We start from the raw sequence: 15,899 nt of genomic DNA, 5'->3' as shown, positions 1-15,899 counted from the left end.
TTGTGATAGATGTTTATTGATGTAATAATGTTGGAAAAGATACAGATCCAACAAACGAAATCTTGAAAAAGTAAGATCAATAATATATGAAGTTGATTATTTGAATTGGCTACATTAATTTGTTCTCTCACATGGAGAGACATATGTATGTATGAAAAATACAATCTCACATTTGAAATTAATTATACTGCAATTTCATATCATAATTAATGTATTTATTTTGTATTTAAAGGTGTTATGCACTGCTTGCATTAGTATACTTGAACACGTTCCGCACAAGTTTGACTACGAGTTGACTATGATTTTCCAACGTAAATTTTTCCATACATAATTTATTTAGAACACAACTATCAAGAAAGGAGTTAATAACTGCTCGACTTTGAAGTATGACAATCACGTCATTGCTTTCTGACTGTTATATACTAGCCATCATTGCAAGTTCAACCGCTTTGATGGTATCGAACATTCCTTGGACTGGACCAATAGGAGTGGTTAAGGTTGAAAGGATTAAAGGAATTCTTCTAATAAATCCTACCATCTCTGAGGTAAATCACATTACTCAATGTCTTAAATTATTCTGCAGCAACAAGCGAGTGACATCAATTTCCTGTATGCATGTACAACCGAGAAAACTCTCATGATTGATTTACAAGGTTCGGAAATCTCAGAAGTTGATTTATCAATCATTATCAAGTTTGCTCATCAAGAGGTAAGTTAATCCGTTGTTAAATTATTTTAATGTGTAAGTTTTATCTAACTGTATGTATGTAAGTTTTTTGGTTTCTTTGTTTGCTAATGTAGGCTATAAAATGTATCCAAAGTCAACTCAAGATTAGCCATACTTATGGGGAAAAAAATAATTATCAACTCTTCACTGAGATTTTCAAGAATTTGTGTGATTCAGCTTATAGTGATATTTTTGGTGGCTTTAGAAAAGTGTTCGGTGAAATTGTTGGGAAAAAGGTTCATTACTTAAGTCTTTTTGTCTAATTTTTGTTTTATAATTTCCTTTGTTTAACCATTGTAAATCTATTACCTATTAACATATGATAGTTTTCTGCTCACAACTCGACATTGCATCAGCTTTTAAACAATGTTCAAAGACGTGGAATGATTTTTATACAAAGTTGAATGGAGCTAGTCCATTGACAAATTTCCAATTACGAGAAGCTTGCAATAAAACTAAAAAGAAGGTTGGTGCGTTTAAAATTGTATAAATATTAATTACTTTGATTTGTTTAAATTTGTAAATTGATTATTGTATTGTATTCTTCTTTGTGATAGGTGCTTATTGATGTAGTAATGTTGGAAGGACAAAGAAGTCTTGAAAAAGTAAGATCAATCGTTTGTGAGGTTAATTTTTTGAAGGGGCTACATGGATCCGCTCTTCTTTCACTCGGAGAATCGTTTGTGAGGTTAATTTTTTGAAGGGGCTACATGGATTCGCTCTTCTTTCACTCGGAGAGACAAATGTTTGTATTGCAAATACAATCTCACATTAGAATTAATTATACTGCAATTTAATAACACAATGTGTTATGCTTTGTATTTAAAGGTATTATGCACTGCTTGCATTGGTATACATGAGCATGATATGCTCAACAAAGTGAATGATATGCTCTCTACTGTCAAGTCAAGGCGTGAAATTGGTCATTGTATGTGTTTATATTCTCTTCCTCTAATTTGGTTTACAGTTTGGTTTTGGTTAATATTTGGTTATAGCCTTTTGTTTGGTTTTGGTTTTATACATCAATGTTGGTTCATATTTAGTCCAGTCTTTCCATCTACTTATCCATATTTAGTCCACATTAATTCGACTATGCTCAGCTCAAATGGATCTTCATCTATGGCAAGTGATTGTGCAGGTATTTAAATGATTGTATTGAAATTTGTTAAGCTAGTTTATACTCACTACAAAGAAAAACTTAAATTAAATCACTTAAATTGAATCATAAAACTAAGTGATACAAATTTAAAATACTTATTTATGATTGATACAAAAATAAAAAATGTAACATCATTTGCAACAACCAATGTCGTTTTAATTTGTGTGGCATCAATTGATTAAAACTGATGTAAATAAAAACTAATTTGTATCACTTTTACATATTGATATAAATGTATTAATTTACATCACTTAAATAATTGATTTATTTATAAATTTATATTAACATCACTTAAGAAAATAATATATGATTTACATAACTATTTAGTGATAATGATAAATATACTAATTACATAAGAAAAAAAATTGTATCGGTTCTTATAAAACTGGTAATTTAGCATCATTTGTATGGCTTGACATCACTTTTTTATAATTGTCGAACCAAAAAAAAATCCTTTTCTTTCGAATTATTTTTTAAAATTTTATCTCCCTAATTTACTATTTTGTTGGAAACAGAATATCCATTTTCCCACGATTAAGTGAATCAAATTACAAATTTTCCTAAAAAATAGAATCCTAACTTCTCCTAATCTCTAGAAATCTACGTTACCTTTGCACTATTTAATCCTAACAGTTTTTTATTCCTTTTTAATATAACTTCTTCGGTTCTTCTTCTTCATTTCATATTTTTCTTTCTTTTATCAAAAGAAAAGGATTTTTTTTGTAGTGATTTGTCCTTCTTCATTTCATATTTATCTTCTTAATTAGGGGTATGCCATCTAAATGCACCCGAGAAGAACAAAACCCCAAAACAATAGAACATAAAACCATGTCATCAAGTCACCGTGAGGAATTGTTGGAGGTGAAGAAGTTGGAGTCGCCAGTTCTCGGTTTACCCCTAATTAAGAAAATCGTAGAAGACATCCCAAACAAATGTCAATGGTGTAAAATTCTCAGTCTAAGGTGTTTCATTTCACAAAGCTTTTGTTATCAAGACGTTGAAGAAGGATGAGAGAGACCGTGAGAAGGATAAAAACATAAAGCACAATGTAAATATCTTTTAGATGATGTCAATTAATATTTCTAGGATTATGAGGTTTAGAAGGAGCTGAGCGGGCGTGATGGAGATAGAGACATATGTCTCTGTGATTCACCATTGATGGAAAAGATCCAAAGGATTTTCAACATGAGATTCAAGGCTATGGTGAATTAAGAACAAAATTAGCTTATGATTGCGGGATTTGTTTTTGATTTTCAAACGATGTATCCATGTTTTCTATGAAATTTAATTTTTAATATTATTTTATTTATAATTATTGATTATTGAAAACTGCAAAGTTATTATAATTAGTTTTGAAACTGACACAAAATTTATCGATTAATTATATTTGATTTAAATTTTTAATTGTAAAATATACAATTATTTGAATCATTTATTAAAACTGATATTATAATCTTAACATCAGCTATTTAGAATTGACATAAATATTTAACATCACTTACTCTAACCGAAAAAAATACTAAAATCATTTATATTAATTGATGCAAAATTAGTATCATTTTTTTGTAATTGATACATAATAACTTCAATTACAATAATCATACAAATATTTGTTTCAACCGATTCAGATTATTTGCATCAACAAAATGTAAATCATTCATTAAAGTAATACATATTATTTTTGCATCATTTAAATATGATGCAAAAATATAAAATAAATGATGTAATATCACACTTTTTTGTAGTGACTAGTTTAAATTATATGTGTTTGAATTTTTTGTTGGATTATAAGTCAACATTTTACATATATATATATAGGGAGTATGGCTTTGATGGATGCTGAAATTCCTTTGAAAACTCATGTATCGATTGGTGTTTTTTTGGATGACAAAGGACAATATCATATTGTAACAGATCTTTTGGTGGGTTTCTTTTCTCTGTAGGTTTATTTACAATTGCAAAATGAAATAGATATCATATATTTTCTGATTTTCTGATTATAGGGTTTAGAAGACAATCTTGGCGAAATGAATTTTAAGATTGCCGGTACAAGAAACGGTATCACTGCCATTCAATTGGATGTAAAATCTGGAATCCCAGTCGATATCATATGTCAGGCATTGGCTTATGGACGTGAAGCACATGTTAGAATTATTGAGAAGAAGGAAAAGTGCAATCAAATCCCCAAGAGAACTCGGATTGAAGTATTATGGTTCAGTGTATTGGAGTATCCCTAAGCATAACAAAAGAAAGATTGGAGTTGAAACAGGTTCTTACTATCAATTGGCTCATTTACTATTTTTGTCTTAATATTTGACTTTTGACCCACACAAAAAAACTTTTGTTTAGGCGCTAGACTATATGCAGGGGACAACAGAGTCTTTATTTTTCCAAAAGATATGATTACATTGCAAAACATTGTAGACAAGGTACTATTTCTAAATTTTTTTAATAAATATCTTATTCGGTTTACAAACTTTTATAAGTTCTTTTTAATATATATTCATGTTCACTTTATTAACGAGGAAGCTGAAGTGGGTCAATTATATAAATGCACAATCAAAGTTCTATATGAAAAAGGTGCTTTAGTTGAATACCACTGTGGAAAACATGGTTTACTTCGCATTAATGAGCTCTCTCAAAAGGTATATCCTAATCTTAAATTTTGATTTTGTTCTGTTTTGATGTTGGGTTCGTTGTGAGAGATGTGATGCCTTTGGTTTGGTATGGTTGTTTTTTTTTTTTTTTTGTATAGGTATCAAAGGTTTCTGATGTTCTATCTATTGGACAGCAAATCATATTAAAATGCATCACAAAAAGGTTCCATGGCATCAAGGAGTTTTCTTTGAAAGAAGTGGAAGTCAGAGTTTGAACACCGTTTAGAAGTTATTTGGGCAATATTTATGTGTTTTGCACTTAAAAATCTATTTGGTTGCAAACTTAGTCTATTGTCTATTTCATTTGTACCATATTTCAATCTCGCAGTTAGCACAATACTTTTATGTGTAATGTTTATAGTTGGAAACAATTATGTGTGCACAACATCTCTATCTTTGCAGTTTATTATTTTTTAAGTTTCATTTTTTCAATTTTGATGGCCATAAACGTATTTGTCGCATATGTCTGGGAGTAAACGAAGAACCAACATGGTATCGTTACAAGTTGACTTAATTAAAGCTAAGCTAGTAATCTCTTAATGGAAAGTTCAAGAGCATTGATGTGTTTGGTTGAAAAGAGGGAATACTGTAGTTCCAAGAGTTAAGGGAATAATTGGATGTGATGATATAGTCAATTTCAAAGCTGAGAGGATATCACATTTGCCATATTAACAACTACGGTCCAACATCGGCGGTCAAGCTATTGCGAAGGTCAACAGCTGATAAAATCGAGAAAAGTAGTGTTCCACCACCGATGGTCCAGCTCTCCCGTTGCTCGGACGCCAGCATCCGTCCCGTTTTAAAAAGGTTACAATATATAGAGTATCACATGTGGTCGCTCTTTGTTAATTCCTTTGCCACTTTCGAGGTCGAACCTGTCTCTCTGGTTCCTACGGCATCCCAAACACACGACGAATTTTAGAGCTTTTAAGGAAAATGGTTATTAAAAACTAAACAAATTGTTCTTAATTGGGTTTAGCTACTAAGTATTTAATGTCTATAGTCTTTTATTGTCCGTATTTAGTCACATTCTAACTTTGTGGTGAGTTTTTGTATACTATTTCATATCGAAATTAGGAGACAAAAGGAGGCTAATACTATCCAACCGGTCAAGCTATTCCGAAGCTCGACAGCTGGTAAAATCAAGTAATGAGTCTAGAATTAAGTCACTCCATCTTGTTAGGTGCCATATCTTTTCTCTTTTCATATGTTCATATCTTTTCACGAGTTCCTAAATAAAGCAGTATATTGTGTCCCATCTAGTTTCGGATCATGGCTTTGTTCTGACTTTGTGATTTGACTTCAACTTCAACTTTTGTTTGACGATTGGTCTACTACAATCGGTTCTTTGATTTTTCATTAACCATCGTATTTACTATTTAGTATAGATTACCTTCGAAAATAATTTGGGCTTGGGCTTCCCATTACTGGGGTTCCGGTTTTGTAACGATAAACCGTTAATTGGATTCTGAGCGGAGAGATGGTTTTCTCATCGGTTAGGTTCACCATTCTCGTTTCTTTAGAACGAACTCTGTCTCTGTGTGTTGTTTTCCTCTCTTCAAACAGAACTTTCAAATTGGAAACCGAATTTGACGAGCAGTTTGTTGAATCATCGTCAAAGTAGTGATCTTTCATTAAAAATTTGATTGTCGTTGTCCAGTGCTTTTTTTTTGCTCTCGTTAATGTTTCTTTGGTTGTTTCGTTAGTTTTTCGTCATGCCCGACGACGATAAAGAGTTGCAGCAGGAACCCAAGGAAGAAGAAGACTCCTATGTTTGGGACAGCGATACGCAGCTCTATATCCATCACAGGCTACGTCTCTTTCCAAATTTACTCCTTTTCTCTCGACTCTAGGGATTTTTTTTTTTTTTTTTTTTTTTTTTTTTTTTGCCTAATTTCCTTAGTTTTAGTTTTGTTTAGGTTTGATGTCTTTGTTTTTTAAAGCTTGGATATTCCATAATTTACAATATAAGAAACATATCTCTGCTATTTAGCTTGTAACAATAAGGAGTGATGAAAAAGGCTGATACTTTACTATGATTGATGCTCGATTCCATTAAACTAACAACTCTTCTTGCACAATGCCGTATGTTTTTGATATTTGTATTGGTTTTTAGGATGCTAACTTCATGTTTTGTGAATTGCAGTAGTGGGTTTTATCATGATCCAAATGCTGGCTGGTATTATTGTAGCAAGGATGGTCGTTACTACAAGCATGAGAATGGCGAATATGTTCCCTTGGAATATGAAGAGTCTGGTGCAAACCCTTCTGGTTCTGGACAGATCGTCACTTGTGATCTATCCGAAGATGACTCAAACAGAAAGTATGCTCCTCCTCAGACTGAGGATGTAAATAGTGAGTATAAAGTTTCACTGAGTAATCCTGGAGAAGCTCCTTCAGGTAAGTTTACATGTAGTGTTCTGATGAACTATTGCATAGCATCTATAATACATTGATAGATAACTGATAGACACTTTATTTGCTCGTAAGAGCCAACAGGGTACTCAAATGACCAGGAACCTGAACATCCTCAACGACCTTCCTCATGGTAGGTATTATCTCTTTTATTGTCAAACTTATATATGTTTCTTCATCATATGGCCTATGAATTATTATTTTTTTCCCTTGGATCAGGGTGGAAGATGTACTTATCGAACTTTATCTGGCTGGTTATAAACAAGAGCCCAGTTATTCCAGCTATAAGATGCCTTCAGGGGAAAATACTCAGGATCATCATATGTTGTCAGCTAATGGTCTTTGCCTGGGATAGTGCTTGTTAGCCTTTTATATTGCAAACTTTGGAATGAATTTTCTCTTCAAGGTTGAAATTTTAGGAAAGAAACTACAATTGTGTTTGTTCTCCAGGAGACGATGAGGCTGAGGAACTTGAAGAGGGAGAATGGATTCCTGAAGAGGATTTTGATCCACAGGAAGAGAAATTCAGTGAAGGCATTTATCTCCTAACTTCCTTGTCATTTTCTTTCATTCTGCTCTTGGTTAGGTTATTGATATATAAAGCTAAATTTATCCTTATTCCTCGTGGTGTATGGTATTGTTCTCTCGTGAGCTGATCTTAAATGTTGAATGATTAACTAGCCTGTAATGTTGTAAGGGAATCTTTACTTCAGTGATATTTTTTCTTTTGCTCATATTCATAGCTTTGATGCCCATAGTTTCTTTTCTAGATGCTCCTTCAAGTGAGGAAGAAAGATGGTTAGCACAATATGGTCAAGTCATCGAACCCCCTGAGAAGACTCTGCCTGAGATCCCGTCTGTTGATTTGTGGGATTGGAAACTTGTTTCAGAAACCAAAGAAGCTTTAGCTGACAATGAACAGGTGGCTAGGTTAGTAGGGAGGCTGGTCAGACGGTCTGCCAACCTTCATCCATCTGTGGCTTCTGGTGGCACACTTCTCAAAACTGCTCCAATTTGCGAAGCAAGACTTCATCTCGTGCGAGTTAGGACAGGTTTACCTTTTTCCTTCTAACGGAGCCTTGTTCCTGTGAAGTGTGACAGATATTGTTTGCTGGATCAGTTTTTGTTAACCTTATGTGCTTTGTGTTATATGGGGGACCATAGAAAACGAATTTGATTTTCAAATCATTTGTTTCAGGTCAGGTCTATAAACTTCGAAATCCTAGTGCCAAATACCTTGCATCCTTGTCAGTATATGACTCCTCCGACCCAACAAAACATTGGGGATTTCCTGATATTTCAACTGCATGGCAAAATCCTGATACAAAACGCAAAGGTAAGAAGGTGAAACCAAAAATCGACTGCAAACTGAAGCATCGTGAAGTCGACATGATTGAAGAGGTACTCCAAGTACACCTTCATGGTAGAATTCTTGTATATTATGTTTCGGAATGTCTGTGATGGATGTTAACATCCTGCTTCTTGAACCTCTGTCAAATATCTAGCTGGAGACAAAACGCAAAGCTAAAAAGGTGAAACCAAAAACTGACTGCAAACTTACAGCGAAGCCTCGTAAAGTCGACATGTTTGAAGAGGTACTGCAAATTCACCTACATTGCTGAATTCTTGTATTTTAAGTTTCAGAATGTTTGTGAAGGATGTTAACATCTTGCTTCTTGAACTTCTGCCAAATATCTAGCAGGAGATAGAACGCAAAGCTAAGAAGGTGAAACAAAAAACTGACTGCAAACTCACAGTGAAGCCACGAGATCAAGTCAATATGATTGAAGAGGTACTCCAAATCGACCTTCATGACTGGATTCTTGTATTTTATGTTTCAGAATGTACATCCTGCGTCTTGAAGTTCTGCCCAATCTCTAGCAGAGACATATTTCTAAAGCTCTTTGTATGGGGAATCCGGTGAAAAACTTAAATCTGCCAAGAGTATATGGATGGCACAGTTTAGTGTTATTAGGACCATAGTAAACTACTATTGTGAGATTTTCATTCTTGCTCGCTGTTGTTTTATCAGCAGAGAAGCTGTTCATACAGAGATAGAGCCGCTGAGAGAAGAAATTTGCATGGTGGATATGGTGTTGGGCCAGGTCAAAAAGGAACAATGGTGGGCGATAACACGGACGAGCGTTCAGTTACCGACACTGCTTCTGAAGAGGATGCTGCAACAGAAGCATTGGAGTTATCATTTGGATCTGGAAGTTATGCAAGGAGAATAATGGGAAATATGGGTTGGAAGGAGGTAACATGTGAATCTATCACTTTTGAGTTTTGATGTTAATAATATTTGGTGTCAGCGTAATTATGGTAATTGAGGAAATGGTAATGCAGGGTGAGACGCTGGGGAAGAATGCAAAAGGTTTGGTTGAACCAATACAAGCAGTGGGAAACACTGGGAATGTAGGGCTAGGTTTTCCTCAAAGGAGAAGGAGATAATCTGAGGAAGAAGATTAACAGATCTTCTCTTTATGGGACTCTTTTAGATGTTCATATATTACTAGAGCATGTGAGGCTTTGTAACTATAGATTGGCGTTTATAACAAGAGCTTCTATGGTAATGAGGTTGCATAAATTAGATAAGTCTCATCAATATCTGACTTGATTTTGAGCAATGGTATGAGAGAAATAGAAGTAAACGATATACAAGTTGGTTTGAATTGTTACTGGACTAAGCAAGAAAATGTATACGAAAACAATCCACATATGTGGTTTTCTAAGGATTTCATGGTTACTACTAATACTATGTATCTATGTTTATTTCTCTTCCTATAATATTAGAGATGTCAAATTGCTCTTCTTGGTTGAACCAGTCAATTTCAATATAAGCGGTACAGGCAATTTCTTTGAAATAATCTGTGACTTGAGAATAAAAACTATTTCAACAAAAGTGCTATTTTACAGGTAAATTTGGGTGACTTGTTATTCCATGGAGGAAAATTGCTAACTCCTATATAATTTATTTGAGTTTCTTCTAGATTAGACCTAAAAGTGGTTAAAATATTCTCTTAAGCTTGAAAACTTATTCATCATCTTTATAAATTGGTTTACAAAGAAAGACCGTGGACGTAATCATGCCACTTAAACTTCAAATGATGTAAAATGCATTTTAAGTTATGGCTTAGGATGTTCAATTTGAGAGAGGCATTGGATTGGACGCGTTATAGTAAATCACATGTGGAAGACTTTTGTTTTTGTCTTCCATCCTTACAGTCTCAGCCGTCGTATATCATCCGCATAGCTATTGTATTGACTTACCAAGTGTGGTGCGCGTAGAATATATATCTATCTAGTCGTGAATCTTTGAGAAACTGTGGATAGAGTTATCCATTGTGTGGTTTGTGTGGAGAACCCGTGTGCCGTGTTGTAAAAGGAATTAAATAGAGTTATCTACTCTCTGAACCATCGTTAAATCCGATTTTGACATGTATTTATCAAAAAGTGGAAGTTTTGATTGAATTTTTGTAGACTTAAAACTTGTAGACCCGATATTAATAATCATTCGTCAAATATTATTAACTAATGGAAGAAAACAGAAAAGTAAAAATATATATATAAAGCCGTGGTGAGAAAAAGAGAGTTAATTTATGTAACATGTCAAAATTACGGTCAGCGGCTTACGATACGCGTCTTGTTCATTGATGAAAGCAACTTCTGCGTTTCTTCATCAAAAGTTTTCATTTTTATTTTTATTTATTTAAACACCGGATTCTCTTTTAGATTCAGCTTCATTCATTACCTTTTTCTTTTTTTTTTCTTTCTTTTCTCAATCTCTTTGTTTTCTATCAAACCCTAATCATCTCTCTTAAAACAAATCGAATTCTTCAATCAAAAATTCATGTCGACGATGGCGGGTATACAAGGCCAGGTCCTCGAGGTCACTGGTTCGTATATATACCTTTTCCTTCTTTCTCTCGTCCCTAATTTGTGACACCTTTGAAGATTCCTTTTTTTTAATTTGATCGCATAAAGGTGCTAACTTTTTTTTTTTAATTGATGGGATTCTTTTGATTTTTTTTTTTTCAGTTGTTGGGTGCCAGAAATTGAAAGATACAGAATGGTTTTCAAGGCAAGATCCATACGTCGTCCTTGAGTATAGCAGCTCAAGGCACCGTACCAGAACCTGCACAGGTCATTATTAGCTCTTCTCCTATTTTTTTATATGATTTGTTTCAGATCCATTAAAATTTGCGGTTTTTGTTGAACGAAGTTAAGATCTTTCAGTTCTTTAAAACGGTTTGAAGCTTTGTTTAGATGAATTTTGATTGAATGGGTTTGTTGTTTTCAGATGGTGGAAAGAACGCTGTTTTCCAAGAGAAGTTTATGTTCACTTTGCTTGAAGGGCTTAGGGATCTTAAGGTTGCTGTCTGGAATAGCAATACCCTCTCCACTGATGACTTCATTGGCAATGCAACGTAATGTCACTTTCCACATGTGTTTATGTGTGTGTGTGTTTTTAATGCGTAAAAGAAATTCCTGAATTTGGATTTGGGATTGAATCTTTTGCTGTCTGTTTGTTTCTTTTTATTTTAGGATTCAATTGCAGAAGGTTCTTTCTCAGGGATACGATGACTGCACCTGGACTCTGCAGACTAAAACTGGGAGGTATGAACCATTAGCTTTTACTTGTTTTGCTTCCTTATGCGTTGAGTATCATGTTTGGTAATCGATAATTGCATATTGCACATTGGTCTAGCTGATTTTCGTGATGGACTTGCTCATTATCAATGAAACTTTTGATGTGGTTTGTATTATATAGTGATTGAAAATGTAGATTTCACCAGTTATATCGCTATGTTTGTGTCCCCACCACTCTGCTTTCTATTAGTGAAGTTTTAGTTCTTGCCATTTACTTACATTGCTTACCTGGCCTGGTTTTGTTCACTGATCAGAGTCGTTATGTGAGTTCCTAGTCATCTTTGGTGTTAGTTAATAGAATTGCAAACTGCTTGAATTCAAAGAACTTGCTTTCATTTTGAATCTGTGAATTACTTTTCCTTTTCATTAGTAATATTATGTGTCTACATCGAGCACACTCACAATTGCTGTAGCATTGTGATGGGGTTTCGCTGGAACTTATGAAAAACAGCTAGACATTTTGAGATGTATGGAGCTGCTTTTGTCTACCAATGAAGTTTCGTGTAAACATTGTAGCATCAAATTAGTATTTCTTAAAACTGGTCCCTGAGGTATACCATATTTGTTTCTGAGCATAAGAAAGTTATAGATGCATGCGCACAATCAACTAGTTTTCCAGTCCATAGCTATGTGTTTTGTTTTCTTAAATCCCTGAAAAGTCGGTTACAATATGCAACAAAATCTGTTGCTTGACTTGAACCCAGCCATAGCTCTTTGATTATTAAACCTTCTGAAAATGCATCTCAACCTTTCTGTCTTTCAGATTCGCTGGAGAAGTAAGACTCATACTACATTATGCAGGAGCAAAGGTAAAGTCTGAGACTCAGTTAACGACATTGTTTTACATGTTCTATTATTATAAACAAAAGTCTAAACATACAATCCTTTCTTGGTACGCAGAAACATAATTACGGGTCTGCGCCATCAGCTCCAAATGCGCCTCAAGTGCCTCAATACTCAGCACCTCCTTCTGCATCTCCGTATTCATCACCACCATACACTGGACCATCTCTATACCCACAAGTACAACAATACCCTCATCCACCATCAGGATACCCACCAGCTGCAGCTTATCCTCCTCAGCCATCTGCTTATCCTCCTCCGTCAACCTCGGCTTACCCTCCGGTTCCTTCAGCTTACCCTCCTCCTCCACCATCCTCTACTTACCCTCCTTCTCCATACCCTCCTCAACAATCATATTACCCACAAGGTACATGAATGTTTCCTTTCTTTGTCGGTTATGTGCTTCAGTTGACCGCGCTTACTATTCTCTTAACTATTTCTCAATGGTGGTTGATCTTTGTTTCCAGGTCCATACCCAGGACAATACCCACCTCCTCCTCCGTACTAAAAGCTCCGGCGTTTAGAATAAAGTTATTTGTAATGTAAAGAGATAATAGTGACGGTGTTTACTAGAATTTGGTGACAAATTTATTTCCTTTTTTAATATCTTCCTTGTGCTATCGTTGGCCCTTTGCAACTTCTAGCGTGATTTGTTAATTTTTGTGATGGACAGTTAAAAAAGAAGTTTGAATCTTTTTCATATTAGGCAGATCGCATATTTTTCTTTCAAATCTATTGAATTATTATTGCTCTAAACCCCTTTGTTAATAAATGAATCATCATTTATAACTTTTTATCAACCTTCATCAAATCTCTCAAGAGGTTCGGCGGTCTTAAACGCTTAACCATGGCATTTCTGAAACTTGTAATCAGATAATTAGAAAAAGTTAATTTGGTCAATGTGTCCTTATAGTTTATTTTAAACATTAAACAAAAAAATATTATTGTTGACAATCGCCACAAAAAGGAGTAGAATTTTAGTTAAATTAGCCGACAGATTTTACTGCACTTTGGTTTCTCGATCTCTACTCCAATGAGTAAAAGTGGGTAAAGCGGGAAACAGCAAAAGATACTGTATTACACATTTTATTCAATTAAAATAAAGAAATTGAAAAGAAAAAAAATAAAGAAATTCCACATTTAATATCAAATAAAAATAAAAATAATATAGTTGGGGGCAAGTAAAAGACAAACGTAAAAACCAACTCGCCTTGTCTCATAAATCAATCACTCTACACTTCACACTCCTCCCCACTTCCAGCTTTTCTCCTCACTCTCTCTCTCTCTCTCTCTCTCTCTCTCTCTCTCTAGTCTCTCTTTTGTAGCTCTCTCCCCTGCTGCTGCTACCCCTATAGCTAAAACCACTGCACGTTTCCATAGAGAGGAAGATGAGTCTCTCTCCGAGAGATTTTCTCTCTATCATCATCTTAGCTTCTTCTTCTTCTTCTGTGTAATGATGCTCCTCTCAGCCAACAACAATTGATTATCAACAATATAGAATAGAAGATCTTTATCTTTCTTCTCATTCTTGAGTTTTTATTCCCCACAATGGCGATTCCCAAGGAGGAAGAAACAAGAGAAGAGCAGAGCAATTCGTATCTTCTTGATGCTCTCTACTGCGAAGAAGAAGAGCAATGGGAAGAAGACGAAGTAGAACAAGTTGAAGAGAACTCTTCCTTTTCTCCATTCGTTCTTCTTCAACAAGATTTGTACTGGGAAGATGAAGATCTGGTCACTCTCTTCTCCAAAGAAGAAGAACAAGCTGGACTCGGCACCTGTCTCGATGATGTTTATCTCTCCACGGATCGAAAAGAAGCTGTGGGTTGGATTCTGAGAGTCAACGCTCATTATGGCTTCTCTACTCTGGCTGCTGTTTTAGCCATAACTTATCTCGATAAGTTCATCTGTAGCTACAGCTTACAGAGAGACAAACCGTGGATGCTTCAGCTCGTTTCTGTAGCTTGCCTCTCTCTTGCTGCTAAAGTCGAAGAAACCCAAGTCCCTCTTCTTCTAGACTTCCAAGTAAATGAATCATGATACTTTTAAGTTCATTTTTACCTTAAAGTTTCTTCTTTTATCACCTCTGTTCTCATCTCTCTGTTTTCTTTGTGTAGGTGGAGGAGACAAAGTATGTGTTTGAGGCCAAAACCATACAGAGAATGGAGCTACTGATTCTGTCTACTCTCGAGTGGAAGATGCATCTCATTACTCCAATTTCGTTTGTAGACCACATTATCAGGAGATTGGGACTTACGAACAATGCTCACTGGGATTTTCTCAACAGATGCAACCGTCTCCTCCTCTCTGTAATCTCCGGTTCGTAAACGACAACCAAAATTTATTTTTAAAAAAACACATATCATTGTACCATATACTGAATCTGAATAATATTACATTCTTGTCTTATCTTCTCCATTGTCGCTGTCAGATTCAAAATTTGTCGGGTACCTCCCATCAGTAGTTGCCGCAGCTACCATGTTGCGAATTATAGAGCAAGTTGAGCCCTTTGACCCTCTTTCATACCAAACTAACCTCCTTGGTGCCCTTCACTTAACCAAGGTTTAGCTTCTCTTAATCTCTCCTACTACTAATAAAACTCTGTTTTTAACTCAAAAGACATTTTTCTCAAAAACAACTCTTGTGGTGTATTAACAGGAAAAGGTTAAAACCTGCTACGATCTAATCATCCAACTACCACTGGACCGCATTGGTTTACAGATCCAAAACCAATCTTCCAGGAAACGCAAGAGTCACGAATCATCATCATCATCGTTGAACAGTCCAAGCTGTGTCATCGATTCAAACCCTTTCAATAGCGATGAAAGCTCAAACGATTCGTGGTCAGCGAGTTCGTACAATCCAACATCTTCGTCACCTCCGGTGCAGCAGCAACAACCTCCGTTAAAGAAGATGAGAGGAGTTCAAGAGAATGATACGAAGAAGACGATTTTGCATCTCCCATGGGCAATCGTAGCCACTCCATGATCGACGAAAGCTCGATTTCGTTTTTTCCGTTTATATATATATTATTATTACTGTCTTTTTTATGAGAACAAATCTCTGTATTATTACAAGCTTTCCCCGTTTGCATATACGAAATGTCGCGAATGCCCTTAGTTGCCATGGCTTGAAACAGTTTTTGGATGGAGGGTATTCATGACATTTGACTGCATGGGATGTGATGAAGAGAAATAATAATAGTCGTTGCGTAAATTATAACTGAGTAAGTAAGTTTTAAAATCTAGATTGCTGAAAAATATTTTAAAGCCAAAATGTAAAAGATTTTGAGTTACAGAATAGTTAAATTACGTAATTATTAGAAACAGCCATATGAATATGAATCTGATAAACGAGTGGTGTATGATACAAAATAAGATGGTAAATTAAATATATTTTTTCAAATCAAATATAACATGGAATGAGACAGTTACTAGTGTTTATGATCGAA

General features: G+C 34.9%; 4 protein-coding genes across 18 annotated transcripts; all 4 read left to right on the top strand.

The window, feature by feature from the left end:
• Window positions 1–386: 386 nt before the first annotated feature.
• Window positions 387–4,758, top strand: LOC147935755 (polyribonucleotide nucleotidyltransferase 2, mitochondrial-like). The gene is made up of 10 exons (XM_087470266.1): window positions 387–497; window positions 584–709; window positions 802–963; window positions 1,128–1,193; window positions 1,285–1,410; window positions 1,556–1,655; window positions 1,828–1,865; window positions 3,890–4,090; window positions 4,412–4,531; window positions 4,642–4,758. The coding sequence occupies exons 1-10, from the start codon at window positions 387–389 to the stop codon at window positions 4,756–4,758; spliced, it is 1,167 nt and encodes a 388-aa protein (XP_087326392.1).
• Window positions 4,759–5,951: 1,193 nt separating this feature from the next.
• LOC104716732 (uncharacterized) lies at window positions 5,952–9,711 on the top strand. Of its 15 annotated transcripts, none has more exons than XM_010434156.3 (12): window positions 5,952–6,163; window positions 6,250–6,353; window positions 6,690–6,943; window positions 7,034–7,091; window positions 7,178–7,296; window positions 7,409–7,492; window positions 7,729–8,010; window positions 8,157–8,359; window positions 8,464–8,553; window positions 8,661–8,750; window positions 8,994–9,215; window positions 9,305–9,711. In XM_010434156.3, the coding sequence occupies exons 2-12, from the start codon at window positions 6,259–6,261 to the stop codon at window positions 9,407–9,409; spliced, it is 1,602 nt and encodes a 533-aa protein (XP_010432458.1). In that variant the 5' UTR covers window positions 5,952–6,163; window positions 6,250–6,258; the 3' UTR covers window positions 9,410–9,711. The 15 variants fall into 15 exon arrangements, 12 of the variants coding, with proteins under 12 accessions (XP_010432458.1, XP_010432456.1, XP_010432457.1 ...); XM_010434154.3 differs by having other exon boundaries at window positions 8,991–9,215; XM_010434155.3 differs by having other exon boundaries at window positions 8,658–8,750.
• Window positions 9,712–10,386: 675 nt separating this feature from the next.
• LOC104716731 (16 kDa phloem protein 2) lies at window positions 10,387–13,153 on the top strand. The gene is made up of 7 exons (XM_010434153.3): window positions 10,387–10,854; window positions 10,997–11,101; window positions 11,259–11,385; window positions 11,504–11,575; window positions 12,372–12,417; window positions 12,509–12,818; window positions 12,919–13,153. Exons 1-7 carry the CDS (start codon window positions 10,809–10,811, stop codon window positions 12,957–12,959), a joined length of 747 nt encoding a protein of 248 aa, XP_010432455.1. The 5' UTR covers window positions 10,387–10,808; the 3' UTR covers window positions 12,960–13,153.
• Window positions 13,154–13,999: 846 nt separating this feature from the next.
• CYCD3 (cyclin-D3-1) lies at window positions 14,000–15,436 on the top strand. Its single transcript, NM_001302989.1, has 4 exons — window positions 14,000–14,473; window positions 14,566–14,767; window positions 14,880–15,010; window positions 15,107–15,436. Exons 1-4 carry the CDS (start codon window positions 14,000–14,002, stop codon window positions 15,434–15,436), a joined length of 1,137 nt encoding a protein of 378 aa, NP_001289918.1.
• Window positions 15,437–15,899: the final 463 nt, after the last annotated feature.

Source organism: Camelina sativa, chromosome 10 (assembly GCF_030686135.1).
Source record: "Camelina sativa cultivar CO46 ecotype springtype chromosome 10, ASM3068613v1".
Lineage (NCBI taxonomy): Eukaryota > Viridiplantae > Streptophyta > Magnoliopsida > Brassicales > Brassicaceae > Camelina > Camelina sativa.
The sequence above is the reverse complement of the archived record's forward strand: the minus strand, read 5'-3'. Positions and strand labels throughout refer to the sequence as shown.

Coding starts and splice junctions, on each gene's coding strand:
- CYCD3 (NM_001302989.1), top strand. CDS start 14,000: ATGGCGATTCCCAAGGAGGAAGAAACAAGAGAAGAGCAGAGCAATTCG. Junction 14,474..14,565: donor CTCTTCTTCTAGACTTCCAA/GTAAATGAATCA, acceptor TTCTTTGTGTAG/GTGGAGGAGACAAAGTATGT. Junction 15,011..15,106: donor GTGCCCTTCACTTAACCAAG/GTTTAGCTTCTC, acceptor GTGTATTAACAG/GAAAAGGTTAAAACCTGCTA.
- LOC104716732 (XM_019230518.2), top strand. CDS start 6,259: ATGCCCGACGACGATAAAGAGTTGCAGCAGGAACCCAAGGAAGAAGAA. Junction 8,011..8,156: donor TCTCGTGCGAGTTAGGACAG/GTTTACCTTTTT, acceptor CATTTGTTTCAG/GTCAGGTCTATAAACTTCGA. Junction 8,751..8,990: donor AAGTCAATATGATTGAAGAG/GTACTCCAAATC, acceptor TTGTTTTATCAG/CAGAGAAGCTGTTCATACAG.
- LOC147935755 (XM_087470266.1), top strand. CDS start 387: ATGACAATCACGTCATTGCTTTCTGACTGTTATATACTAGCCATCATT. Junction 498..583: donor GACCAATAGGAGTGGTTAAG/GTTGAAAGGATT, acceptor ATTATTCTGCAG/CAACAAGCGAGTGACATCAA. Junction 1,866..3,889: donor TATGGCAAGTGATTGTGCAG/GTATTTAAATGA, acceptor TTCTGATTATAG/GGTTTAGAAGACAATCTTGG.
- LOC104716731 (XM_010434153.3), top strand. CDS start 10,809: ATGTCGACGATGGCGGGTATACAAGGCCAGGTCCTCGAGGTCACTG. Junction 11,102..11,258: donor CCGTACCAGAACCTGCACAG/GTCATTATTAGC, acceptor TGTTGTTTTCAG/ATGGTGGAAAGAACGCTGTT. Junction 11,576..12,371: donor CTGCAGACTAAAACTGGGAG/GTATGAACCATT, acceptor TCTGTCTTTCAG/ATTCGCTGGAGAAGTAAGAC.